Source organism: Amblyomma mixtum, chromosome 10, assembly GCF_055824585.1.
Source record: "Amblyomma mixtum isolate Tamu chromosome 10, ASM5582458v1, whole genome shotgun sequence".
NCBI classification, from domain to species: Eukaryota; Metazoa; Arthropoda; class Arachnida; order Ixodida; family Ixodidae; genus Amblyomma; species Amblyomma mixtum.
In genome coordinates, this window is record NC_143021.1 from 125,166,313 (window position 1) to 125,193,340 (window position 27,028).

The 27,028-nt window shown below is 43.2% G+C and overlaps 1 protein-coding gene across 3 annotated transcripts in view; it reads left to right on the forward strand.

The window, feature by feature from the left end:
* The window catches only part of LOC149326867 (uncharacterized), a 43,743-nt gene that overhangs the window by 11,015 nt on the left and 5,700 nt on the right, over positions 1-27,028 (forward strand). For 2 of the 3 annotated variants that reach the window (XM_089564108.1, XM_089564111.1), the window contains exons 3-9: positions 8,559-8,642; positions 10,709-10,772; positions 14,234-14,271; positions 15,049-15,138; positions 17,826-17,904; positions 22,508-22,587; positions 23,438-23,530. In XM_089564108.1, coding sequence (XP_089420234.1) covers positions 8,559-8,642; positions 10,709-10,772; positions 14,234-14,271; positions 15,049-15,138; positions 17,826-17,904; positions 22,508-22,587; positions 23,438-23,530 — 528 coding nt within the window. The remainder of the gene's footprint in view (positions 1-8,558; positions 8,643-10,708; positions 10,773-14,233; positions 14,272-15,048; positions 15,139-17,825; positions 17,905-22,507; positions 22,588-23,437; positions 23,531-27,028) is intronic. The other variant, XM_089564110.1, reaches the window with a different exon arrangement.

Sequence of the window (27,028 nt, forward strand, 5' to 3'; positions counted from 1 at the left end):
TGAGGTGGCCAACACGCGAACAGTGGAAACAAATAAGCCGATAATCGGGTGTCCGCCAGTCGGGAGAATTGCGTCGGCGCGGGTTAAAGTACTCAGGGCGTCCATGATTGATCGCAGTATTATCCGGGGCTGGAAAGAAGACAAGGAGCAAAGCAGACACTTGGGCTAGACATTTTTCCACCAATTATACATGGAGCCGCCAGGCTAAAGACCCCGGTTAGCAAATTCTTGGCGGACTACTGCTTGGATGACAGACATTGCGGGCAACTGATAGTCGGCATCAAGTGGCTGCGGGTGGACAGGAACATTTTGATATTTTGATATTTATTTATTTACCACCACAATATACATGGTGACAGGGTGCCCATAGTAAAAGCGGCCTCTTGGACCGCTTGACTTGGCCATGGACACCCAGCTGCGAACTTTGGCAACAAAACCGTGGCACACTTTCAAACTAAATGCAATATTGCAAAAAAATCGCGACAGGTACTTCCCGCAAGAAAAACAAAATGACAAACAAAGCAATGAAGAGTGCAATACAGTCAATTGGGTTCACAGATTCAATGCAGTATCTGTAAATAAAAAATATTCTAAAAGCTTTCTGTGTGAGGTGGCTTTTAGGTCAATGTCATTGGCACAAAGAGCATTTAGTAGACGCGGTAATATGTTTTCAAGCGTTTGACACCCATATGTTGTTCTGTATGTTTTAATGTGCCACTGATCGACGTTTCTTGTGTTGTGTACTTTATAGCTTACTTCAATGTTGGAGAATTCATGAAGGAAGGACGTGTGATTAATATTTTCGCGCTTCAGTGCGTGGCTGAGGAGAAAGGTGTACAATTTAATTACCGGGAGTATTCTGTATTTATAAAAACGTTCTTGTGTATGGAATGTTCTAGGAACATTTTCAATTATTCTGATAAAATTTTTCTGTAATACGAGTAGCTTATTGATGTTTTCTTGCGAAGTTCTTCCCCACACTAAATTACAGTAATTGAGGCGAGAACTAAAGAGTGAATGATATATGGCCAGCAATGCTCTTGTTGGCAGTAGTTGGCGATATCTGCAAATTAAACCAATAATTTGCGACAGTTTGCTGGCAAAAAAATAGGCATGGTCATCCCAAGTCATTTTTCATTAAATACAACTCCCAGTGTTTTAAATGTAGGTACTATATCTACATGAGCATTATTGAAGCAAATGTCTTTTACAAGTGTAACTTTCTTATTTTTTGCTCTAAAAGTATCTGCTTTTGTTTTCGCGACATTTACCTGTACACCATTTTTTTTTTGTCCATTCATATAGATTTGAGAGGGTAGAATTCATTGTATCTATTAAAGTATCTACTTGAGTTCCTGAAAAAAATATACATGTCTTCATGTTCTCGACAGATGATGCGCGTGACAGTTTCAGGTGGTGCTGAAGGTTGTCGGGGCAACAGATCTCTATATGATGATGTCTCATTCGTGTTGGAGAGGCGGGCGAACTCAAGACTAATGCCACCGGCTTTTGGCTTCCTTGTACAGTCGGCATTCCTTTACGATGCCGTCAGCCGCTCAGCAATTTTGATAAATTATAAGGTGGAATGCATCGTCCGCAATGCCTTTTTAAACGTGGCCTACTTTGTCCCATTCAGACATTTCATCGTCAAGTTTGTGGCAACACGTCCTGCATATACAAAACGTACGGCTCGGTCGAAGTGGGAAGCAAGGTCGGTCTTGGCCGCTAATTGTCGGTTTTCCAAACAGCTCGCGAAGCTTTAGCTTGCATGTGTCCCAGCTTGTGAGATCATCTTCATGGGTCTCGTGTCAGACGTGAGCGGTGCCTTTCAGATAGAATATTACATTGCCGAGCGTGAGCGTAGGGTCCCATCGGTTGTAGGCGCTCATACGTTCCTACATGTTGAGCCAGTCGTGGACGTCGACGGCATCTGGGCCGGAAAACGTCCCAGGATCACGACGGTGAGCCAGAATGACCGACGGTGTTCCCGACGGCTTTGTTTGCTGCGAGACGTCTCGGGCATGGCTAAGCTGCCGAGGTGCCGTCCGTCGCTTGATGTAGGCGTTGGTGAAATCCGCACCACACCAAATATGTAACAGGAAAAAATATACTTACAAATATTTAAATAGAGACTTATACCAGCAGCCAGGATAGCTGCGAGCAGCGCTGAGCGGACCGAGCGAGAGATATTTGTCGTCTTCACCCGTCGTCGGCTCGTGGCATAGTGCATCTCTTCATCATCATCATCGTCAGCCGGCGACAATATTAGCCTAAGGTTAAAATCTCATTGAGATCAAACCGATCTGATCGCTTCTGTTAGCAGATGGAAATAGACGAAAATGACAATGTGCACTGCACAACGCGAGTGTGTGTTGCAGTCTAACTCGAAGCGTGATCGGCTGCAGTTACAGCATAGTTGTGTCATGCAATGGCCAGCGAAGCTTATCTGTTCGCGCAACCCCTTGTTCGAAGCGCAGTCACAGCAATATTTATTTTATTTACGCGTAGCCTCTTCCTATGCTAGTGTTTGCCAACGTCATCTTCAAGGTCAAGCTTGACAAAATATTGATGACCCGGTTAGTCCTCGTCAATTAGTGTTTCCGCACTAAAAGACTTCCATGCGCTTATCATGGCAGCCAGTTCAGTCGCTATTCGCTCGTAATAGCGGTGGTTCTCGCAGCGATGTGCGCTTTACTGAAGTTCTTCCTGACAGATGGGATGGCAGCAAAGGGCGCGTTAAACTGATGGTTAGTTCCTTCGGTTATTTTAAGCTTTAACATACAATTGTGATAGGCTCTATGAATGTACTCCTTTTAAACATTCGAGTCAGTGGTATTAGCTGTTCGTATACAGGGAGGTTTAGCAATGCTGGAGTGGTGGGAACAGACACAAACTGCTTCTCATCAACAAACTTCCTTCAGTCCATAACGCCTGTTAGACTGATAAACATGAGAGTTACGTAAGCGTCAAACATTTAGCACTTGAATTTCAAATTGCCCTACTTTGCTGGCTAGAGCGAAAGACGAGCTCGTAATGGCTGGCATGACGATTTTATATCGCCTAGTTTTGCGATGAAGATGTCTATTTCTATAGCTAAGGAGGGACGTCACATGCATAGCTTAAAGTTGCATGTTGCATGAAGCAACATACACTAATGATATATTTCAATGCTGGCGGCGCCCAATTATAACTGCCAGATTTATTGTATGGCATTCAACCTACATTTTTCTACAAGGCCTAATAGAAAGAACAATATGACGATTGGCAGATAGCTAGCCGTTTTTTAGGGCTATCAAAATTATGCAAGAGATACCGAAACAAGCACATTCATTGCATTAAAAATTGCAGGTATCACTGATATCACCTGGAAACGTTATTGGTGATTTTTGCTCAGGAAAGTGTTCTAAAGAACATAAATAGAAATATTATTTTATTTTTGAATATACTTGATTAGGCCAAGAAAGGTTCACCACTTATCCTGCAAAAGGCGTGCTCGTATGAGCATTGGAATTCATTAATTGTGCCACCTGTACAACTTCCCTATTAAAATGAAGCCCTAACTGAAGGTAGAACGGCCAACGTCACTGGTTATCGGGTAGAACTCTTGTGTGGGGTCTGTTGGTACATGAGATTTATAAAAGAGGACGGCGCGAGAGAAGAAGAGAAAGGAGGCACGCCAAGCAACAGGACCAGCGCTGGTCCTGTTGTTTTTTGTGCCTTCGTTGACTAGGTGTGTAGCGCAGCCTTGTTTTGCAATTCTGGATATCGGTTTATAAACAGCCCCCATTAGGTGTTTCTTTATGTTAACTTTTAGAAAAATGTATTAGAAAGATCCTTGTGCATTTCAAAAACTTACTCTGTACACAGTATCGCTGTTTATTAGTGTCGTAGCTTCACTGGGTGTTTTGCTTTGAGTGCACCCTAATATGTGGAGTTAATGAATGTTGAAAGCTGCTACCTACTCTACGAATGTACAGAGGATACAGCAACACCTCGAGTCTCCGCTAGTGAGCGAAAGATACGCCAGTTTCGAGCAGACAAATATCCAACAGCTTGTGTACCTCAAACTGTGGTGCTGAACCACATGTATTACACACTTACGCCTGCAGGCTGACACACACCTCTGTTACCATAAGTATTTTTGTCGTATCTGTAATATTCGCGTGTTTCTTTTTTCTTAAACAGTGTTAATAGATAGGAAATTGGTGTTTCTGGAACTGTTTTTTTTTTTAGTGGAATTCAGTTTACTGTGTTCTAGCTTGCTCTGGTGCCTTACGCATCGGCATTATACAGTCCACCTAAACGCAACTTAATTAACTCCCAATCTGCACAAACCCAATCCGTTCGTTTGATTAACAGCAACTGTCATTTTTCAGCTAGGGCCTCCTAATAAAATCAAATTTTAGGCTAAGAAATTGTAGGATAAAACGCCTTCATTGGATGTTTTCTTTATGTTAACTATTGAAAAGTGTATTAGAAAGACCCTTGTGCTTTTCAGTAACTTTCTCTGTACGCAGTATCTCTGTTTAATTATCAGTGTTGTAGCTTCACCCGGTGTTTTGCTGAAAGCTGCTGCGTGCTCTGCGGATGCCCGGAGGATACAGCAACATCTCGATTCTCCGCCAGCAAGCGAAAGATGCGCCAGTTTCGAGCAAACGAATATCCAGCAGCTTGTGTACCTCTAATTGTGGTAGTGAACCACAAGTATTACACCCTGACGCCTGCAGTTTGACACATATGCCCCTGTTAACATAAGTATTTTTGTCGTGTCCGTAATATTTTCGTGTTTCTTGTTTCTTAAACAGTGTTAATAGAGAGACATTTGGTGTTTGTGGCACTGCTTTTTCAGTGAAATTCAGTTTACTATGTTCTATTTTGCTCTGGTTCTTTACGCATCGCGATTATAGAGCCCAGCTAAACATAACTTAATTAACACTTAGTCTGCGCGAACCCGATCCGCTCGTTTGATTACCATCAACTGTCATCTTCCAGCTAGCGCCTCCTAATGAAATCAATTTTTAGGCTGCCGCATTCACTTCACCGAGTGAAAATTTCTCACCTGTCCCTCATTCATAAATTTCCTTTTTCCGCCATCGTTAAAAAGCGAACCTCAATTCTAGCCTTTATGCATATCATCTCGCACAGACCACCTATTTGTGGCCGCCATTCCTTTTAGCCGTACCAATGTTCTATTCAACTCATACTACCAAAATCATGCACAGAGTGAAACACCGTTCGCCCATTCATTGCCTCGATCGTGGATGCACCATCCTTCAAGTCAGGGCTTACTGACTTTTTTTTAATAGCCATGTTATTATACGTTAACAAATCTGCGCATTTTACTTCTGTATATATTTTTTTGCTTTGTGCCCGCCGCCAAGTTAACGTCTTTGAGGCCTTGAGGGTACTGAAACTAATAAATCAATAAATTTTCTCATGAACACTTTAGGCCGTGTTTTATTTATTCTTTTTTTTTAAAATAGGCCATTAAAGTCTCAGAATATGGATTTGTGAATAAAAAGTGGAGTAACGTTACTAAGGATAGTTTTATTGCACCTACCGAGACTCTGAGAATTGCTTTTGGCGAAATTTTCTTGGCAGGCCTGATATTCTCCTCCCACTTGTTCACTGGCTTTTCATAGCTTACTTTCATTTATTTGCTTTATATAAAATTATGCTCTACATTTCAACACTTTCTTATGGCGGCTTTTTTATCTGAGGAGTTTGGCATTGTTAGCGACATTTCCTATCGTTCGTAAATAAACATCTTGATTCCTTTTACGAATCATCGACTGCATTAATAAAATTGGCAGCGTCATTTTCTCACTTTTCTTGTTGCAGTTACTGAGAACGCAGCAGGAGCTGACATTTTATTGCATGCAGCATTCCAGACATGTGATTCAAAAATAGCCAGAAAATGTGGCAGGCGTTAGGAAGAAACCCCTAGTGTTTTATGCAGTACCTGTTTGCGAAACCTATCAAGAGTCTTGCGCTGGGATGAGTTGGGTATAAGATTACTATGAACCCTATTCGTAGGCTGTCATTATTTTCCTCAAGACGTCCACTCCTAAGTTATTCAGGGAAGTAGTTGCAGGACATGACTTAGAAAGTAAACATTCAAAGTAAACTGTCAGCTCACAAACGTTTGTACCAAAAGACGAACTGTCATCGAGACCACGTGAGGCATAAAAACAATTTATTACTAGCTGCAAAGTAATGCACAAATAGCGGGTAACTCTAGCAACAATGGTTAGTAAGTGCAGGTACCCACCACTAAAAGAAAACATTGCAAAATGAAATTTGGTGCATGACATTTTCAGGTGTGGTCTTGTTGATCAGAGGGTCTTTTTGACAAACCTTTACATTATAGCATCGCAAAATGCATGTCGCCAGCACTCACCTGTTGTTTTAAAATTAAAAGTAAGCATGCTTTGAAATTTTGCGACTGGTGCAGCGGGTTACGGTAAACAAAATGACTTGGAGAACGATGGAAAGAGAGAAAATAGAAGGGTGTTTTGCAAAAGAAATCATTTTTACGCACCTAACGAAAGACGGAAGGATTTTCGACAAATATTAATTCACAATCACATAATTCTGGAACATCCAAGCCTTGTTTATGATTGTTAGTTTAAATTAATAAAAAATACAATGTCAAAATAATAATCTGCTGTGCTACAGCACACAGAAGGCTTCAGTCGAATATTCTTAACTACACAAAACTTCAACTTGTCTTGACTCCTTTTCCATTGGTCCGCTTGTCGACGCGTTACCTAGTGGACTAGTTAGTGCTCCACCTCAACCCTCCTTGGTTTTGTTTCTATGTGCGGGAGCTGGAGTGCGTTTGTTCAAAAATAACAAGCAAAACAGAAGGGAATGTTGGTTGTCGTCCAGGACAATTTGAGGCCCCTTTTTTTTCTCTCGAGGGCCTCGAAGTTCTGGAGAGTGCTACTGCACGTCTCTCCTGAGGCTTGAAGCAGTATGTTGCAAGAACGTCACGTAGGTTTTGTAACTGGCACAAGGCCCGAGTTTTGTGGCGGGCTTTCACCGCTGGCGTTTTTTTTTTTGCCCACATTTGACGGGAATTTTTAGGCGCAGGCTGTCCTTCCCACGCGGTGCACCCCTGAAGAGCCGAGCGCTAGGCTGGGGGACCACCTGTTCCTATTGGATTGACCGGCTCGGTAGACCGGCGGCCGGGGGAATCGAACCCCCGACCTCCTGTAGCCGAGGCGAGCACTCAATCACGATGCCACGGGCACGGCTTGAATGAAAAAAAAAACGAAGAAAGGGAGAAGCGATGAAAAAGTTAGGAGAGCTAGTGAGAAGCGAGGGGGGTAGAATATATAAAACTATATAAAAGAAGCAATTAGCAGGAAAAATAATAACTGAATTATGCTTCTCATTGTAACTGAGTGGTAACTGTCTGCGAGTGCACATGAATGCTTTCATGAAAAAACAATTACAGGACATGGGTTAGCGATGAAAAACATTTTTGCACGGTTAGGCAAAGCAGTAACTCGAAATTATTACAGATGCGAAGGAATAAGCGCGCTCCATTACTTTGAAATGTTACCAACGGGTGGAATTGGGAAGCAACGCAGGGGTAAATTCTTTTACGACGATAGACAATGCACGTACTTTATTCCATGATTGGACGCTGTAAAAAGGCGTGCGCATATTGTGTCACGTGCCTGTGCACATTGTACGCCACGTTATGTATGTTATAATAAAAAAACAGGAATATTATCTTCTAGGTAGCAGATGTGGTGTGTCCTATCTATGCAAGATGAACTGTTGTAGAGCAGAGAGGCCTGAAAACATCTCCGCTTCATGCAGAAGACAGGAAGTTGAAGCTACATTTCCGCCGAACTAGTGTGCTACAATAGACAAACAAATGAGGTCACGCCTCTGCAGCGAAGATTTTGATGTGTGCATTGAACTGCTAAAATAATGTCTGTAAGCAATAGACCCGATGAATATTTGTTTGAAATCACTTAAATGAAGAACCAAATTGTGTCTTTCTGCAATCGCTAAGCAAATATCGAGGGGTTTTCATCTTCTGGCTTCCGACATGCAATGCAGTCCGCAATGCAACACCTCGAGGCTTTGTAAACTGATGCTAAAATCAAGAAGGCTCGAAACAAACTACAGTGAGAGCTTCAAAAAATGCGTGGCCGTCAAAAAAGCTTGCTTCTCTGTTCTGAATAACATTATCCAAGCAAAAGAGCAGAACACACTTCACTGGGACGTTTGTTGCGACAGAAAACTTACTGACTGTTTTGTTTTTTAATCGAGTGAACCCAAACGCCAGGAGGCCGATAATGACGATAAACCAAGCCGATAATGAAGCTGGAAGCCGATGTATTGGCACCAGCTGCTGCACAGCAGGGCTTATTTGATGGCAATAAGAGAGACCTTTGAAGTGCACTGTACGCAACGGAGGAATGGTGGATATGGCGAGGGTGGTGATAAAATATAAATAAATGTTTTGAACTATCTGTACCTTTTCTGAGTGGGTTTTGTTTGAGCACTGCATCACGGTATTGCTTTGATCATTGCAGCGTCTTCCATTAATGTCATGTGTCTCTAGTTGCTACACGACTAACGGCTGGACTCGGATACGTCACGATGGAATGCCTTGCTTTGTAAGTAAAAAAGTCGCACCTTGTCTGGGAATCTCACTGATCTGATTAATAATCAGCGGCTTGATAACGCTTTGCGTATCCCGCAGCTAACATCACTAAAATTGCATCAGTTTTAAGAATAATTTTGCGTAATTAAATTTCCACTAATCGAAAAAAAAAACACGTGTGAGATACTTCTAAATCACAGCGATTTCATGTGCTAAGCGTACCTTCAATATCGAAGGAGAGTGAGGGAAACTTATAGTGGGATAGGTGCTTAAGTGAGTTGTTCTGCATTGTACTAATGCAAGAATCTAGAAATAACGGATCTGTTTAAGCGGTGAATTTGTGAAAATGAGACCCCACTTGAATAGGTTCCAAGCCCAACATTCAAAATGAAGTCCCTAGCATCCACCCTAACCAGTCCGCAGCGCTTAGAACGAATAACCCGGTTTTTAATAAAGTGGTACACTCCTACTAGTATATAATCACAGCCTTTCGAATTGTTTCCACTTTGCTAATCAGTTCTGCCGATTACGTATAAAAATTTTAAGCTGTAAGCATATGCAATGAGATTTATTTCTTGGTCCGAGGGCCATTTAGGTTCTGGTCATGTGTCAATTCTGGAGCCTGCGCGTAGTTGCCCGATGTGAATCTCAAATTCGATAGAACTTCTCGACTGCCCTCTCGGTTTGCAGCCCGCCTCGAAACTGTCCAGAATCTGAGGAGAGCAGAGACCGCTGTGCTGGCTTCAAAAACTTCATTTCATAACGGAAATACTTCGGTATGGTTCTCATAAAGCCTGACTTCACTGTCCTATAATCGCTTGAAGCCAATTTTTCAAAATATCCTAAGGGACAGAAGTTTGGTAACAGTTGCTGAATTTATTGCTATCAGAACGTCTTTCATGGCTGCCTGTTATAACTTGTATTAACAATGATCCTTCAGCGAACGAGGGAAATTTTATGGACTTGTCATTAAAAAAATATGCATTCAAACTACATATCATATGCTAGCATAAGTTTGGAAATGAAATGAAATCTCCTCATCGCTATTTGCATTGTTTAGCTACTTAGTAATAGCTGCAAGAGCACATTTCATGCAGCTGAAACAAACAAAAACGGTACATTTAAGGTTTTCATAAGAATTCAAAAACATATGCGATTCTCTTTTAGGTTTTTGACCTAGTAGTGTGCGTGGTAATAAGGATTCTTTAGAAGCTGCAATAATTTTGCACAGAGTTCCTGTTGAGAGCTGCAATGACCACCTGTGTAGTTAGTTTGTTCAAACTGAGGAACTCGGTATTAAATTAGTAATTTTACATCACATGAATTCTGGCAAATGCGGGGACACATTTTAAAGCAGGAACTATCCGCTAACGCGCTGGCCACTAAGCAAGTACAGCATGGTGTAGATTTCAGAAAACCAACAGTGTATAGTTTCGAGGCACAGCACAAAGTATTTCCGCTGAAAACTAACTGCCAGTTGTGCATTAGGCGCTGAAGTGGGAACCGTTGAACCTAAGTTCATTGGTCTCTCAAGCTCCGCCTTAAGATTATGACGGGTAGCCTTCATGGGTCTGTTAAGCGTTCTGGTGTTCACTTTGAATATAACTTCGCTAGAACAGACACCTTTATATATTTTGTTATTTAAATTTTTCTTGCCCTTTTTAGCACAAAACACACCAGGCCTCCTTTCAACCAAATCCATCGAGCGGTCCTTACTGGCCGAGGGGCTAGAGCGCCGGGCTCAGGACCTAAGGGACAACGGTTCGAGTCCCGGGTCGACGGCTTTAATTTTAGGAAGAAATGCCATTTTTCAGAGGCACAGCGTTTGTGGTGGCATTACGTCTCGGCCTTGTACACCGATGGAGAATTGTGTAGTGATGTTATCATTGTTTTTCTATAGGGTCATTGTGAAGTGTTAAATTACCCTCACATGGCTGTGTGGTTACGACGTCAGGACCCTGTTCACCAATCCGCATTTTCTTGACGCAAAGCCAAAGCCAGCAGCTAAAACTTCAGCTTGTGTCCTGAAGGGGACTCTCAGCGCCCTGGCATTAAAATGTACTTCGCATCTGGTTCCAGTTCAATAATTGGGGGTGGTGGATTATAGGCCAATGCTCCAAAGGCGTCTGCACTGCCCTGCCTCGTAAGTATGTTACTGGAAGTGACGATGGTGCACTACAGAGGTTTGGCTGCTAGGCTTAAACGAGCTAAGCTTAGTGGTTGATTAGGCCTTTCGTGAACCAAAATAAAGGCTGAACCTCGGTATCTCAACAATATGCTTTTTGCAGTTCTCTTGAATACTACTTCGCAAGTAAGATCAGAGTTAATGCGCATTTATGTGTACCAACATGTGTTTTAAGCATTGCTTTTTGATTACTCCGTTCGGTTTAGCTAGATTTGGATGTTTTTGGAGAACGAATGAATGAGATAATTAGGTAGTTAGTTTAAATTTAAACTACACGCTGAAATTTTGAGCAATTCCAGAAAATTTCATCCGGTAAAAATGCGCAATCAAATAAAAGATCGTTTCATTGCTGCCTGCATAAATAAGTCGTAAGAGCGTCCACAAATATTTATTTATAGTCTTGCGTAATACGACAACGCATGCGAAGCTGTTTCATCCGCTTTTGGTATGATAATGTTTTCCTCTGTCCTGTCCCCTTAAAAGTTGGTTATGGTGATGCTAAAGTGGCACTGTTAATATAACCAAGGAAGACAATAATCCTCGGACGACGCAATTCAACGAAAAACTACGGCAATAAGTCAGGCGGCAGTGGTCCATGGCCATGTTTTCATCATGATTTCTGTGTCGTCACCTGTGCTCAGCGGCTGCCTTCAGCCCTCGACTCAAAGTGATGAGACGTCTTTTGCAGAGCATAGCACGCATAGTTTCACTGCGTTATGTTTCCGGTTGAATTCTAACCATTGTTGAAGAAGTTTCGCTGGCAGTCTGTGTTGGCAATATATCATACAGATGCTCTCTTCTCCTACGCTAATCTTGTAGAGATGTAATTTAAAAAAAAAACTCGAAAAGGTTTTAAATACAAAGACGAAGCTCGTTATACCACCTGCGATCAGTTTTAACTGCTCTGTGCCAATCTGAGGAGCCAGGATCAGAAAAAATCAGTGCGCTTGCTTACCATTGCCTACCGCAGTGGGCGTTACAAAAGGCAGGGAAATAACATTTTCTTAAGCAAAGTTTACTTCTTCTCATCTACGCTATTTTGGAGTACTTCACTACACGGCAGGTGTCCTTACCAGAAACAATATGAAATATTTGGAGGTAGTTCTTCGTGCAATCTTCCCAGAATTTTTTTGGTAGCCGTTTTATAAATATTGTTTCAATTTTATTTTTCTCTTTACTCTACCGTACGTCACAAAACCTTTCCGCTAATTTTTAGAAAACTAGCCTTCTCAGGACCCAAGGCGGCTACTGCGCAGTATTAATATAATTCTTAGAAGCGATGAGAAATGAGGTGAATCATAATACCTACTCAGCTGGTTAACCCATTTCTGAAAGGCAACTGTTTAGCTATTAAAGTTAAACGCTTCGCTTCCCCTGTAACTTGTGGCCCGCCCTTAATACCACTTATACCACATACCGCTTATAATTTCAGAAAAGTAATTTGTCACTGCGCTAAGTCTCTAAAATTTCGGCTGACTTGCGCCAAAAGATGTACTTGTGTCTTAGGCGTGCCCCAAGAAACGCGCCTCGGCACACATGACTCCACGACGCATGCGTCACGTCACCGCCCCTAAGCGTGGTCTGGAGCAGCGATTATAGCAAAGAGCAGCGGCAACTACCACAGTGCGGACGGAACTGAGGTCACACCACACGTGCGCCACTAACTCCCGTGGACCTACGAGCATTGCCTAGCCCGCGCTGTTACTGCTCTCTTTTCAAGACCAAGTGTTTTGTTTGGCACGCTAGACGGGTAAGTTAGGTGATCCTCAGGGCCAAAGTTGTTTCCGAAATTCTGAATACTGATCTGGCTATTACGAACGATAGCTACGGATGACCAATTGCAATCCGGTACTTGTGATCGTTACAAAGGTAACTCTGAGCAATTAGGCAAAATTATTGCTTGGGCTAGTTGGTTCATACTTGAAGGTGTAATGAAAACGGCGTAACGAACAAGGACAACGGTAGAACACATACGACAGGACCAGTGAGTATAGTACGACAATCAAGCGGATTCGCAAATGAATAAGAAGTAAAATACAACAACATACCGCCAACCCAAGGAATCATTGCTGCCGTAGTATATCAAATCATCAGTCAATATACCACACACGAAGCATACAAAGCAATTCATGAAGTTAATTATTTACGAAGCCAACAGGGAGCAACAAATTCATAACAAAACAAAATACCTCTCTACGCTACATAACAAACCAAGGAACAGATAAAACCAATCAAACGCTTAAGGGATAGTCAGTCATACAAAGAGCTTACTGATGATGAGATCAATGGCCAAAAAAACACACGGAAAAACACACGAAAAGGAAAACAGGGCCAGCGCCTACGTCGAAGCGAAAACCTCTAGAGAGCGCTGCTCCTGTCATTTGTGTTCTACTGTTGTGCTCATTCGTTACTCTGTTTTCATTATAACTTCTAAGAAATTAGTTAACCACATTATGGTAGCCTGATGCACCGGTTCTTTGATGTCCGCCAACACGTATATCACTCTGCCAACTCAGCTACTTTGATACCTGCTGAACCCTGCATCTACACGTATGCGGCAGCTTTGCTTGAAACACCACTTAACATTTTGTTTGGCGTTTTGTAGGGCATGTTGTAGGGCTGAAACCTATTGTACGGCCGGACCAATAAAATGTTTCTTTTTGTATTGTTTATTTTTACCGGTTTCTCAAACGTGGGTGGTAACGAGCGCCATTAACGTAAAAGAGGACGTTTTATGCTTTTATTAAAGCTTTTCTTCTCATGTTTTCTAATATGAGTGTCCTAATAACAACCACCTGATACCAGGAAAACTAATTCATCTGTTAAATGATTGGCAGTTATTTTTACGTTGCGAAAGAACACTCGGCGTCATAAAAGTAGTCACGGCAGCTTCCATTCATCCTTGCTCGAAAAATTTAAAATGCTTCTTTTCTGCTCACATTGTCTTTTTGCTCATGGCCCTAATAATGAAGTCCCCTTATGACTCTTGTAATTTTGAAAAAAGAAAGTTGAAGACCGGCATACGTTTTTTTTACTTTAATAAATACTGCGTGACAAATTGTAAGTTTCAAATCTAGCAAAAACTAACTTTACATCAGATGCCTTAGCTCAGAAAAGATGACTTTTCTTCACAGTCGTCCATCATGACCTGAGACGCTTTGGGATGTTAAACGCGCCCCACCCCCACAAAAAAAAAACAACACTATTTTCTTCACAGTATTTTGTTCTTTAATTCGATTTATATGTTAAGCACCTAAGCTGGAGTCTGTGATGGTCTCCGCATTCGGTTCTCGAGTTCGAATTTCCCAATTATTCTTTTTTACCGAATGGTTCACGTCATGACTTCTCAATACACCGTTGCACCATTTTGCCACGATATCATCTATGGGCTCATGGTTGTATGTACTTGTCTTTTCCAGGTCCTCGCCCTAAGCCTTGTGACAACGCGTACAGAGGCGTAAGTACAGGGACATAAAAACTCCTATGCGTATCACTATGAATGCCAGAGCATTATGACCCTTGTTCTCAAAGGTCAACGTATCAGTAGCAATGCGTAGAAAACAGAAAGCACCAGCGAAGACCAAACGGTCGAGTTCCTGCTGCGGAAAATTTGTGCCATAACACGGAATAGTCGCCCGGCATTTTTGTTATACATTTCTCTATGCCCCAGGTGGTCGAAATTTCCGGAGCCCTTCACTACGGCGTCTCTCATAGCCTTAGTCGCTTTGGGACGTTAAACCCCATAAACCAAACCAAACCAAACATTTCTCTATGAGCATAAACAACACAAAATTGGTTTTGAAAGTTTGCTTGTATGGTTTCATTTATCCGTAAATATCATGCGAAATGAGTCTGTCGCTCAAATAATTCATAACACAGCAACACATCTGAATGTTTACGGCCAACGCTTTCGAGGAACGCTATCTGTAGAAAAACGAATTCCTTTCTATCACAATTATATCTACATCGAATCATCAGCAAGCGAACCTTGCATGTTGATGCCGAATTCTCAAGGCGTATTCATCGCGCTCATATCATCTTGAGACCTTAATAAAGGATTTTGAATGCATTTGCGAAACAGATTGTAACGGTTTTACGGTTATCAACGCCCAACCACAAAAACCACAGGGAATAATGGTAGTCTGGCGCCAGTCAGTAAGGAAGGCACTAAGCTGCAATGATATGTTTTGTTTACAAGCGTTCTCACTATGCATTTGAAACTGCAATATTTCAGGACGGATACGCATCAAACTGCAGCTACACCTGCAGTCAAGGCCGCTTGGGAACTTATCTTGTCCATTATGTTCAAGGAACGCCGTGCATAGTAAGGCTTGAGTTTGCATCTTAGTTTGCTTTATACTTCACCAGAATGACACACTGTCAGATTTGCAAAAAGAATAGTTTGGAACTGTGAAATCTGCTAGAAAACATCCCACGGAATAGTTACGCATCAATATCCCAAATATTCAGCGTCCGCTAGTTTAGGCAGACTGGGAAATCATTCATAACACTTTCTTTTTGGCCGTGATGTCTGTTTTTGCCGCACCCATAAACATTATGTGTTGACAAATTTGTGTTCTGCTGAATTCATCGTTTGAATGCATTGCTCAATGTGTTTCATATGATACATATCAAAGTGTAACAACAAGAAATCCTATTATACTTATTATATTAGCATGCAGTCATTTAGCCACGCGCGTTAAGTAATAATGACTAAAGTGAAGAAGTAATGATTTCAGTGTAAACTGTGCCAGAAAGTGCAGGCGTAGCATCATCAAGCCGCTTCTTGGTATCGACAGAATATCTGTTGAGTTACGGAGTCACTGACTGCTATTATTCTTTCCTTCAATAAAAATAAATGCCTACAAGGATTGTAGGTATTCGAATAAATGTAGACAAATACACGAACTATCCTCACTTCAGGCTGTGTATCGTGGCGGTAGCGCATTTTATTGACCATAATGATATAAGGCATAAAATGAAATTTCTAAACTTGTACAATAAAGACTGCCGTGGGATGGCATTTGTCTACCCCATCAAAAAGTTCACTCTTCTATATAATTAGATGTAGCTCGGTTACTGGCGGAAATTGTGAAGCAGGATATTTTTCGAAGTGTTCCATGTAAGTTGTTGTACTTAATAGTGTAACGAGCAGGCTACTTGAGAAGAATGATTCGGAAGCCGCAGCGTAGAAATTCATAACGCAATTCATGATTCGTGTGGGAACAAAAATACTGCATTGCTGTGCCTCGCAGAGGCTCTTGTACTGTTCGGCGATCGTCCATATTCACACTATAAATCAAGGGATATAGAAGTGCACAAAATGCAGCCAACCCTTATATATAAACTGCATTGATTATGAGAACACATTTGACTCGGTGCAAACTTCAGCTGTCAGGACGGCATTGTGAACGCAGGGTTTAGGAGAGTGTTATGTGCAAATGTTGGAAGATATCTATAACGACTCCACAGCTAGCATAGTTCTTCATAAAGTCAGCAATAAATTAATTAAACGTTGCAGGCAGGGACACACAATTTCGCCAGTGCTGTTCACCATCTGTTTACAGGAGGTATTCCGGGGCCTGAAATGGGAGAAGTTGGGGATAAGAGTTAATGGAGAATACCTGAGTAATCTGCGATTCGCCGATGACATTGCCTTGCTGAGTCTCTCGGGACATGAACTGCAAAGCATGATCAATGAAGGTAGAGCTGAATGGTGGGGCTAAAAATTAACATGCCTCTGAGATCATTAACGGCAGTTTGGTGGTATTCGTCAAGAAAAAAAGAATGAAACAGCTGTATCTTACCGGTACTCGCCTATGGGGCAGAACCGTGGAGGGTAACTAAATAGGTTCAGTTCAAGTTATGAACAACTAATGGAGAAAGAAAAATGTTAGGTGTAGCGTCAAGAAACCGGATGTGGGCAGCGTCTGTGAGCGAACAAACGCGACTTAATTGCATTCTAGCCAAAACCAAGATAAAGAAATAGGCTTGGGCTGGACATGTAATGCGAAGGCAACATAACCGCTGGTTTTTAAACGCAAAGGAATTGATTCTAACAGAAGGCAAGCGTAGCGGGCGGCGGCAGGAAGCTAGGTGGGCGGATGAGATCAAGAATCTTCCGGGGATACCGTGGATGGAGCTGGCAGGGGAAAGGGTTAATTCGAGGTACGTGGGGGAGGCCTTTTCCATGCAGTGGGCGTGGTCAGGCTGATGATGAATATAATTGCTGAGCATGGAACGTGCATTCACTCCTAACAATACGACTGTTCTCGCAGCGAACCTGAAGTCAGTTCTTGAAGACAAGTTTCTGCGCGTAGCGGTATCGGTTACTCAAGTTGATTTATTTCTCTGCGATTCATCCGGAGGTATAGTTCATAGTCGACAATTCATGGCTTGAGATAAGTAGATGGCATCATGCTGCTTTTTGCAAATGTACTGTCTCGTTATGCGACTGAAAATACGCAGAATTTTCGGAACTGTATTTTGCGCCTTTGTACGGCTCTTGCACAGCCTCAGTCTTGTTGAACGTCCTGGTCTATTTTTCCTGTATCAGGTACGGGACGGACTTCATCGCGCTCTAATATTAGCATAATGAAGGACGTTCCTGAGGGGTGCAGACGTCCTTTCACATTTTTTTTCTAATGTGCCGTCTTTTAAACATCCTTGCGTGAGAAACTGCAGTTATAAATGCATGTGACGCCACAGGTTTACTTTATTCAAAGTTTTCATTACTCTAGATCGGTCAGTGCTAGGACATTGCGCACACCAGCAACACTCTACGGCGCACTCCAACGACTGCTGCGGACGCGTTTCTTACGTTAGCTAAGCATATTTCATTCACCCTTCAGTCCACATTACCAACAAGAATGCAGACAACCGTTCTATCGACTGATGCCCCTTTTTCTTGGGCAGAGCGAAGCCCTTTAAGAAGGCCTCGCCTTTACACCGACTAAACATGGAGTATCCTGGAAACGTCATTGTTGACCATTTGTCTTCTGCTTTTTTTAGCAAACAAATGAAAGGGGAAAACGCATTGGAAGCCCGGGAATCTGCAAAGGTGGCACATGCATCAGACACGAAGACTTAGGTTCGTAAAACTCCGAACCTTTCCACCTATCTACTCCCTTCAAATATTGTTTTAAAAAAACCATTGCAGTAACCAAGGAGCCGAAATAATTTTTTTTTTCATTTTGTAATTGTCGTGTTTATAACTAGTAAATAATTTTGCAAAGATTTTGTCGCTGAAATATAACCGATTAGAAATCAGAAGAAACCATTTAAAAGCTGAATCAACTAGACATTGATGATGCAAAATTAAAAGTACCTACGAACCATACCACAAAATAAAACACTGGCTATGTTCTGAACTCAAACCATTGTAGGGGACGTACCCAGCACCTGCACCAATTGTAGGGGTGCGTTTATTAGGCGTCCTCAAGAGACCGAACTGCCGTGTAGGATCTGGCAGCGTAGACGGGCGTAGCCAGCACCAAGAGAGCGGGGCAACTTCCCTTCTTCTCTTCGTCACCTACGCATATAACACTGCGACACAAACCACGACTGCATTCTCTCCCTTCTTTCTTCTGTACGGCCGCGAGCCCCCCTGCACGATAGATACTCTTCTTCGCTACCGGCTCGACATTTCCGAGTCCACGCCACTCTCCGACGCTGCCAGGTACGCCGAAGAATGCCGTCAGATTGCTCGCTCGTTTACCACGCAGACCCAGTGGCAGCAAAAACATGACCGCGACACTTCCGCGGCCTCTACCTCCTACCCTGCCGAGTCCCTTGTGTGGCTCTGTGTGCCTCCCACAACTCCCGGCCTTTCGCAGAAACTGCTGCACCGGTATCATGGTCCCTACCGGGTTCTCAAGCAAACCTCTCCGGTCAATTATATTGTTGAGCCCGTTGCACCCGCTGCGGACTTGCGTCGCCGTGGCGGCGAAACCATCCACGTCAACCGACTGAAGCCGTACTACGACCCCTCTGTGCTTCCTTCCCCTTAATACGCCAGGCTGGCTCCTTTTCGCCAGGGGGAAACTGTAGTGTGCCAACTGTGACAGGTTCCGCTACCGCCATGCGCCGACACTACGCTGCACCTGACGACGACGAAGTTATGCGCCGACACTACGCTGCGCCTGACGACGACGAAGTTGCCCCGCTCTCTTGGTGCTGGCTACGCCCGTCTACGCTGCCAGATCCTGCACGGCGGTTCGGTATCTTGAGGACGCCTAATAAACGCACCCCTACACCATTTAATGTACATTGCATTTAAACTTTCTTAGCTGTCTATTTTCTGAATAATCGCAGTTCTTGTGGGCACTTTTATGGACACGTTCACTTTTTGCACTGAACTGCGAATTATTTTTCGCCACTTGGACCAACTACTTCTGAGGTACTTCACATCCACACAGTGCGAACCAAAATATCCCGCAAGATAGGTTAGGTTAGGTAATGGGGTTTTACTTCCCAAAGCGACTAAGGCTATCAGGGACGCCATAGTGAAGGGTTACAGACATTTCGAGCACATGGGGTTCTTTAACGAGCTCTGACATCGCACAGTACAGGGGCCTATAGAATTTCGCATTCATCGAAATTCGAGCGCTGCGGCCGGGATTGAACCCACGTCTTTCGGGTGAGCAGCCGACCGCCGTAACCACTGAGCCACCGCGGCGGGTTTTAAAGTGAGATTAAAAAGCAATAATGGAGCTGTCCTTGAAGTGCAAGAATACTAAAGCACAGAAAGAAGCCCAGCAAATGCGAATGAGTACCCAAAGCGATCTAGAAGAAGTTTCATCTGTCTAAAACTGTGAACATGCATGAAGAATCCACAACAAAGACAATAGAAGGCAAACCATTTATATCAGCTTATTACGAAAGAGTGTTGAGCAGGAATGTTTGATGAAAGAATGCGATCTACAACTACGAATTTCGAGCCGTCATTAAGGCAACCGAACCGCATGGCCTCTCGGCGGCCCTGGCGGCTTTTGAATCCGCTAACACAAAAATACCTTGTACCCTGGTGCCTGTTCAAGCGAATTCTTTGTATGCCGCCCTTAAATACCTGCGTGAAAAGCTTTCACTTTTACGAATAATGGTACCCTATTTCAAGACACGCCGCCAGCTTCTAGGTGATGCATTGAGACAACATAGCAGAAAAATAACAGCGGTGTTTTGGTAGCGCAGGTATTAGAGTCATTCAGTTTAAGGGCATGGCATGACTGGATCTCTCAAACAATGTTTTTTTTGTTTTCAAGAAACTGCTATTTTTTTTATTTTGCATTGTCATTCTTGCTCAGTTATGCATGTTTCAATGCAGTTTTATGTTTCCACAAAAAGCATCCCTAATACATGTGGTTTTATGTAGGAAACAAGATAAAATTTTGCTGGAATTTAGAAACCACATTCTTTTTCTGAAATCTAACATTGGCAGGAATAATACGACCACAATAACGCTGGCTGGAATTTCTTTCGCAGAAAATAAATGTTTATTCGGTAAGTGGTTCAGTATTGCAGGGAAAACGATATTTAATGATTGCTTTGATATCGCTGCATATACGTCAGTTTCGATGTCTCCTAGTGTGTTAATATGCTAAGATGTTGTCTAAAGGTTGAATGTTTTGAAACTATCATCTTGATTTTAGTGACTTGGTAAATACAGGAAATAAATTTCGAATTTTATAATGATGCCAACAAAATTTATTCCCGAATTGCTGCACTTCGTGCAGAATGCGCTTTATTATATCGCGGAATCTGTAATAATATAATCATATATAAGTCCTTTCTGCATCAATTATTTTCTTCTTCATCTCATGCTCTTTTCGCAAAGAAAACTCAGCTGTAGTGTCCGTTAGTAAAATATTCCACAGAATGAGAAAGTAAAAAAGTTACAGAAGCGTACAACTTGCTGGACGCACCGTATATGTTCCCCATGGCTCACTTAATATCGTGTGTTCCAAAAGCGATCTTTTTCTAGGCCGGAAAAGGCACTCCCAGTATGTCCAGGAGAAATTTCAAATATAGCCCGCAGCACTGATATTTTTGATAACGCCTCTGAACACATCGCGAATTTAGTGCGACAATGCGCGCGATCAGCGCGGACAGCAAGCCTTATATCTTAATTGTACATTGCTAGACGATGTAGTATTGAAATGTGGATGGTGTTAAATGAACGTTATTAGTCGGGAAGGGCGATGCAAGTCCCGAGCTGTGCGTGAAATAAAACTTAGGAAACAGCGTTCTGTACGGCAAGAAAAAAATTTGTGTTTGCGAGAGTAATCAACGCGACAGAATGATAGGACAGCTCGATAAGACATATTTGCGATGACTTCAGTGCGCTGGTGGCTCTTTCGGAGCCTTATTTTGCGGAATGGGCCGAGGTGAGAAAATTAACTGTGAGAATCAAGTGACGGTAAACTTAAGGTGTGCTTTATAGTTCAGATACTGGCAGACTGTTTGTAGTTCTGAAAAATGAATGGAGTGGAATTATTCAGAATGAACTCGCAGGGAGTTACTTGGGCAAGCTCGGCGGAATTTCACTAAGGACTAAAGCTTTGCATACAAACAATACTTCTGATATGGAGGCTAATGATTTGCATACAAGCAATGTTTGTCACATAGGGGCGGAAGACAGATTACGTCGTAGATATCCGAGCAGTTTGTTAGGGTTGTTCTGCGACGCCAAAAGGCTTTTCTGTCCGCCTACCATTATTAGTGCCGCCCGCGATCTATTAATGCGACAGTGTTAAGGCTGCCGTTCTTTAAAAGATCCGGCGGTTTCGTCATCGTTCTTCTCGGTGTTGTAAGCGAAAAATTTCAGGAGAGGCAACAGAGGTGGGCCACATTAGTCACCTGACCTTGTAGCGGCAGCAAACTGGCCACCGTGGCGAGTGGCAGTTAAATTAATGATTAGTAACGAGAGGTTGCTCAAAAAAAAATTACCTTGTTCTCTCTAGCGGCATCATCGGCCATCGCAGAGCAATGACGCATCGCTTAGCCGCTGCAGCACTGCTCCTGGAGTGCTATGTCGACTCTTAGGGATATACGAACGCAAATTCCGAAATGACCAATCCTGCATGTGGGGGCAATAATCCATTAAACCTCTCTTGTCATGCCTTTAAGGCGGAACTTAATAGTCTTCTCCTATGGTTCTCTTCCTGGGTGGACAATTATTTGTGAATGCTTTCCGGGGCAAACGCATTATGATCAGAGCTTGAGTGGTGCCGTAGAAAGTTACTCCATCTCCTTTCTGCTTCTAGCTTCGCTTCTCTGCATTCTTGTGAGCTACAGCTGTCCAGGCTCTGAGAATGGTGGCTTCTGAACTGTTTGGAGAAATATAAAACAATTTAAAATCATGTGTGTCAAAGAATATACTATTGAATTCAAGCAACATTACACTATTTGCCGGGACAGCAATCGATAATAAATACTGTAGTGAAGTGGCAATATAATACTGCGAATGAATATTGTTTAGTCCCTGAAAGGCACCGCAAGCAAGAAATATACTGAAGGGATGAGGGGGGGGAGGGAGGAAGGACATATTTCTGGCCCCGCTATAACACCACATTCTTTCGCTTTGTTGGTGCCTGTTCCCTCCCTCAGTTTTTCTTTAGAGATCAAGTGTGAGTTTCGTTCATTCTACTCTTTACAAGCAGAAGGGATCTGCGTTTCGGCACCCTTTGACTTCGCAGGGGAACCAGAGTTTGGGGCAGCCGCGCGGCTCATATTTTCTGAGAAATACCACAGATGTAAAGACAAGGAAAACTCCACAGTAAGTGATATGAAACTTTATTTTCTTGGAACGCTTGCATGATAAATTTTGTCATGAGTCTGAGATTCAGCTGATATCACTAGGATTTTACATTCCAAATGATGCCTGATTCTTGTCTTGAGAAGAGAAATATTAGTGTAATTGCGGATAGTTTGGATTAACACTGAGCATAACAGCGGCTTGTATTCAGTAGACGCAATATTATTCTACTATAAAATCAGTTTAAAATTATAGATATTGTGGAATAAAAGATTTCAGAAGTCCGTTTTGTTATGTCTATAAGAAAAAATTGATAAATGAAGCACCCTAATTCTTTATGCATAGGAGAATTTCTAAGTTTAAATGTCAACTCTATTTAAACAAAACTAAAAAAAAACTTTCTGGAGTGTTTTGTGTGGTGGAAACTATGCCAGACAGGTAACAAAAAAGGAGACATAGAGAAAGGAATTGCTTAAGAGACGAACGCCCACTTTCAACTTCCACGTTATCATTATGCCGCACACATGCACTTAAAGACCGCATGTCGAGTCTGGATTACTGGCCATCCGCTCCTCCTCATAAACTTGGCGCTGCACACCTAGTGCTGTAGCATTGTCGAAATTTGATTACGTCGTAGAGGCAGATAATATCAGCTCACAATAGGTTATTACTCTGACCACCGCGAACTTTTTTTTTCATGATAAAGTGTGCTTGAAATAACTCTAGAGCGTGCAAAATCTCTATTGTCAGGATTGGAATTTAACGCGGAAACGTTCAACAAAAGGAAAGCTGCGCATGTCACCAGCCTCAACATGCCCTAGCAAGAAGAGATATATGAAAATGACAAATGTTTTTGTCTTTATTTCCACAGAAAATTGTGCTTTCCGATTGTCGTTACTACTGCGAAAAAGATGGCGGGCTGTTCTTCGGTAACTACGGCAACGGCACCGACAACTCCTGCTTTGTAAGTATTTTGGCTGTTTTAGAACCTTGCGGCTGGAACTTCCTGTATTAATTTGTTTGCCCATGGTGTGACTAGTTTATTTTTCATGTAGGGGGAGGAGTGAGAGAGCACGGAACTTCTAGGGCGGAATGTGTTGTACTTAATCGGCTGCGTTCCGAGATGAAGCGGTAAATGCTGGTCGGACTCACACTGTGCCCGTCTCTTGGGTCGTTTTCTTTTGAGCGCGTTCGCTCTGCTGTCACATACGCAGAGAACAGCTTTACAGCATGATTCAGCGGTGAGACCATGCACGAGAGTAACACCCCTCACTGTTTCTATCCACTGCTGTGCCAGAATGAATTCGGCGTTCGGCAAGTCAGCCCAAGATCGTGGGACTGACATCCGCGCGCGGAAGTCGCATATGAATGTAGGCAGACATTACGAAATGCCGTGTTCTGCATGAAAATGGGGCGTAAAGAAACTTGGTTGGTGGCAGTGCATCTGAATGTCAACATGCGAATTCAGGTCATTAATAAACGATTTTTAGCGCAACGGAGACAACACAAGAAAGACGACAACACGGACGCTCGTGTTGTCGTCTTTCTTGTGTGTTGTCCCCGTTGCACTTAAAATTGTTTATTATGTCTGAAAATCAACTAGCTCAGCAGTTAACCCTCTCAGGTCGTTAAATTTTGAAAAACGTTGTTCCGGCGTCCAACAACGAACAAGCAGCGTGAAAGCAACAAGAAGAAGGAGGTTTATTCGAGATTGCTTGCTGGTATATATATATAGCCTACAGGCGGCTGCATGATATCGGCCACGTATTACAGATATCACGCTGGACAAGGCCCATACAAAAGTGTGCATGCGCGACTGATACAATACAAATGTTAAAGAAGTTTTTATATTCAACGCACTGCCACACGCCACCGACTATGCCTTGTTGCCAGGGGTGCCACTGTATGTGACTTCCAAAACAACGCTGAAGACTTGGTTCCTGTGCACCTCCCAACTCGTTATTGATAATAAAATAGTTTAGCGAACAATTTATAACGCACATTTTCCCTCCGTTAAGCTTCGCCTTAAGAGTAGACGCGACAGCGCCTTCTCTTCTTTCCTCTTCCCATTCCTTTTCTTTCTCACTTCTCGCCTAAACTCAGGTTGCAGTCATAGTTCGTCGGTACATCGTGCAATGCCACGAACTGCAATGCCACGAACGCCAGCATTGCTTCCGCGCCGAACGAGCGGCCAGCAAGCCGCAAGCTTTGTGGTGAACGCGTCTTGGATGTGCGCAGCGTTGTTCGCCGCTCACCGCGTCATTCCTGCGTCCCGGCACGGCCCCACTGCGCCCGAAGGGGACGAGCGGGAGGCGCTGCCGTCGCGCGCTATCTGTTGGGACAGTGCCATACATTGCGAGGAGGAGGGAGTGATTTTAGTGGACGCCGCCTGACAGCGCTACGTGGGCGCCAAGGGAAGAGGCAAAGTAGCGTAAACGTGCTTAGCTACTCGATTAACCGCGACTTCTGTAATTGCAATGCTCATAATTACTAATATACACCACAGTACATGCCTCTAACGCACCCTTCTTAGAGAAAACCCAAACGAGCCTTTGTTCATTCCAAAGCATTGAGCTGGCGTGGTGGAATGGTTAGCGTGTTCGTCTCCCGACTCCGGGAGGTCCTGGTTCCAGCTCCCGCTCGACCGATTTCCTACTTTCTTTTATTTATTATTGCTGCTGGGATTTTTCGCTCGCGGCCAACGCCGCTGCCGCCGACATCGGCTTTTCTGCGACACGGGACTCTTAACGTAAAAAGAATGAGGTTTGCGTTAACTTTCCATCTATGACCTGAAATCAAATCCGTCCCTATGAACATGAGCATCGGCGTCTTCTCCTTTGGATATCATTCTTCCCTCAGCAATTTCTTCGGTATTTTAGGGTCTGTGCTCGCGTACACAAGCACAAAAAGGGGCCAGTCAAAAGGCCGGAACCGAATGTATTGAATTACGTCATTCAACAGACGGCCCCGAAGCAACCATGAAGCGAATTCTCAAAATTCCTCAGACATATGGACGGCTCCAGGCCGGTGTGGAGTTGCAATTGTGCCCAGCATAGCTTTCGCACTATTCACGTGGCGCCGACCATCTTAGGACACATGCACTGAAGCACCGTGACCAACACATCACTTGATATGCTTGTACCAGATGTAATGGCCACTTAACCTGCGCCAATTTTTTGACGCAAAAACAGCTTACCGGCCAGAACGAAGCAAGTAGAAATAAAGCTGTAGGACATAAACTCACGGGCGAGTCTGTTACACATAGTAAGAATCGAAGCAGCCCAATGGTACGAGGCTAAAAGGATGCAAAGCGCCGTGTTTCCCCCTTTGTCTTCTCTTGGCCTCGTGCAGTTGCGCTGCTCCGCTTGTTACAAGAAAGGCCCTTTTTAGGTTCACCGCTTCTTTGTTTCTTGTCCCCACTGTCTCAACGTACCGTTCAAGTACTTCCAGAAGACCCCGAGAGATAGCTTACAGTCTAAAAATGTAGAATGCGGCTCACCACATCTTCTTAAACAAATTTCGCATCACCATCTCCCCGCCATTACAAGCAAGAAGGAGTCTGGCAAATTCAGTTCACATAATGTGATTTAGTGTGGAGAATCGCATATATGAGATTTATAACAGGTCCTTTGTACACAAGCCTGCACAGAAGGTGAGCAACTGAATAATTGAAGTACATATCGCTCATCAGGCACATAAACTGACAACTTCAACTCGGTAATATTGCAGATATACATCGTGTATGTGCGATGACTTCGAGTACATTTCAAAAATATGCCTTCTGAGATGAAAGTGTGATTCTTTCCCGATCATAGCGGCGGTGTTCGCGGTTGTAATCAAATGTGTTAAATAATTTCATGATTTTGCAAATAAGTAAATGCCGCTAAATACATTTAAACTTTTTGCGCTCAGACGCATGGTTACAATTATAGAGTTGTGGCTGGCTGTCACCACTTCGCGCGCAGTAGCGTGCGTTCGCAGACACCCTTAGGATGTGTGGGAGTAGCCGTCTCAGAAAGAGAGATGCCCTCGACTCAGCGTGGCAAGCTCTGCGGAGACCAGCTACCAAGTGACTAGAGGTTTTTAGTCGTTTGGTGCCCAGCTTTCGCCGGTTGCAAGCCAGAGAATGGGTCGGAGCCCAAGGTTCACAAGCAAAACAAACTTTATACAGTAATGAGACGGTACAGAGGATTTTACAATCAGCAGTACAGGCACATACAAAGTTATCAACAAAACAGTGCAACTCGTGCAATGTTACACTTGCAATACAAAGGAATTATTGCACCTAAAGTGCACTAACGCAGAAGGGAGGCAACCATACAAAACACAATTTGTTCACCGGGCACTGCGACAGTCCGACGACCACAGGTTCACGACGGAGGTTTAAGCTGCCGTCCCGTAGACTGGCGCACGCTGCCCCGTTGGACAGTGGCTGGGCGCAGTGGTGTTTTCCCGGGAGTCG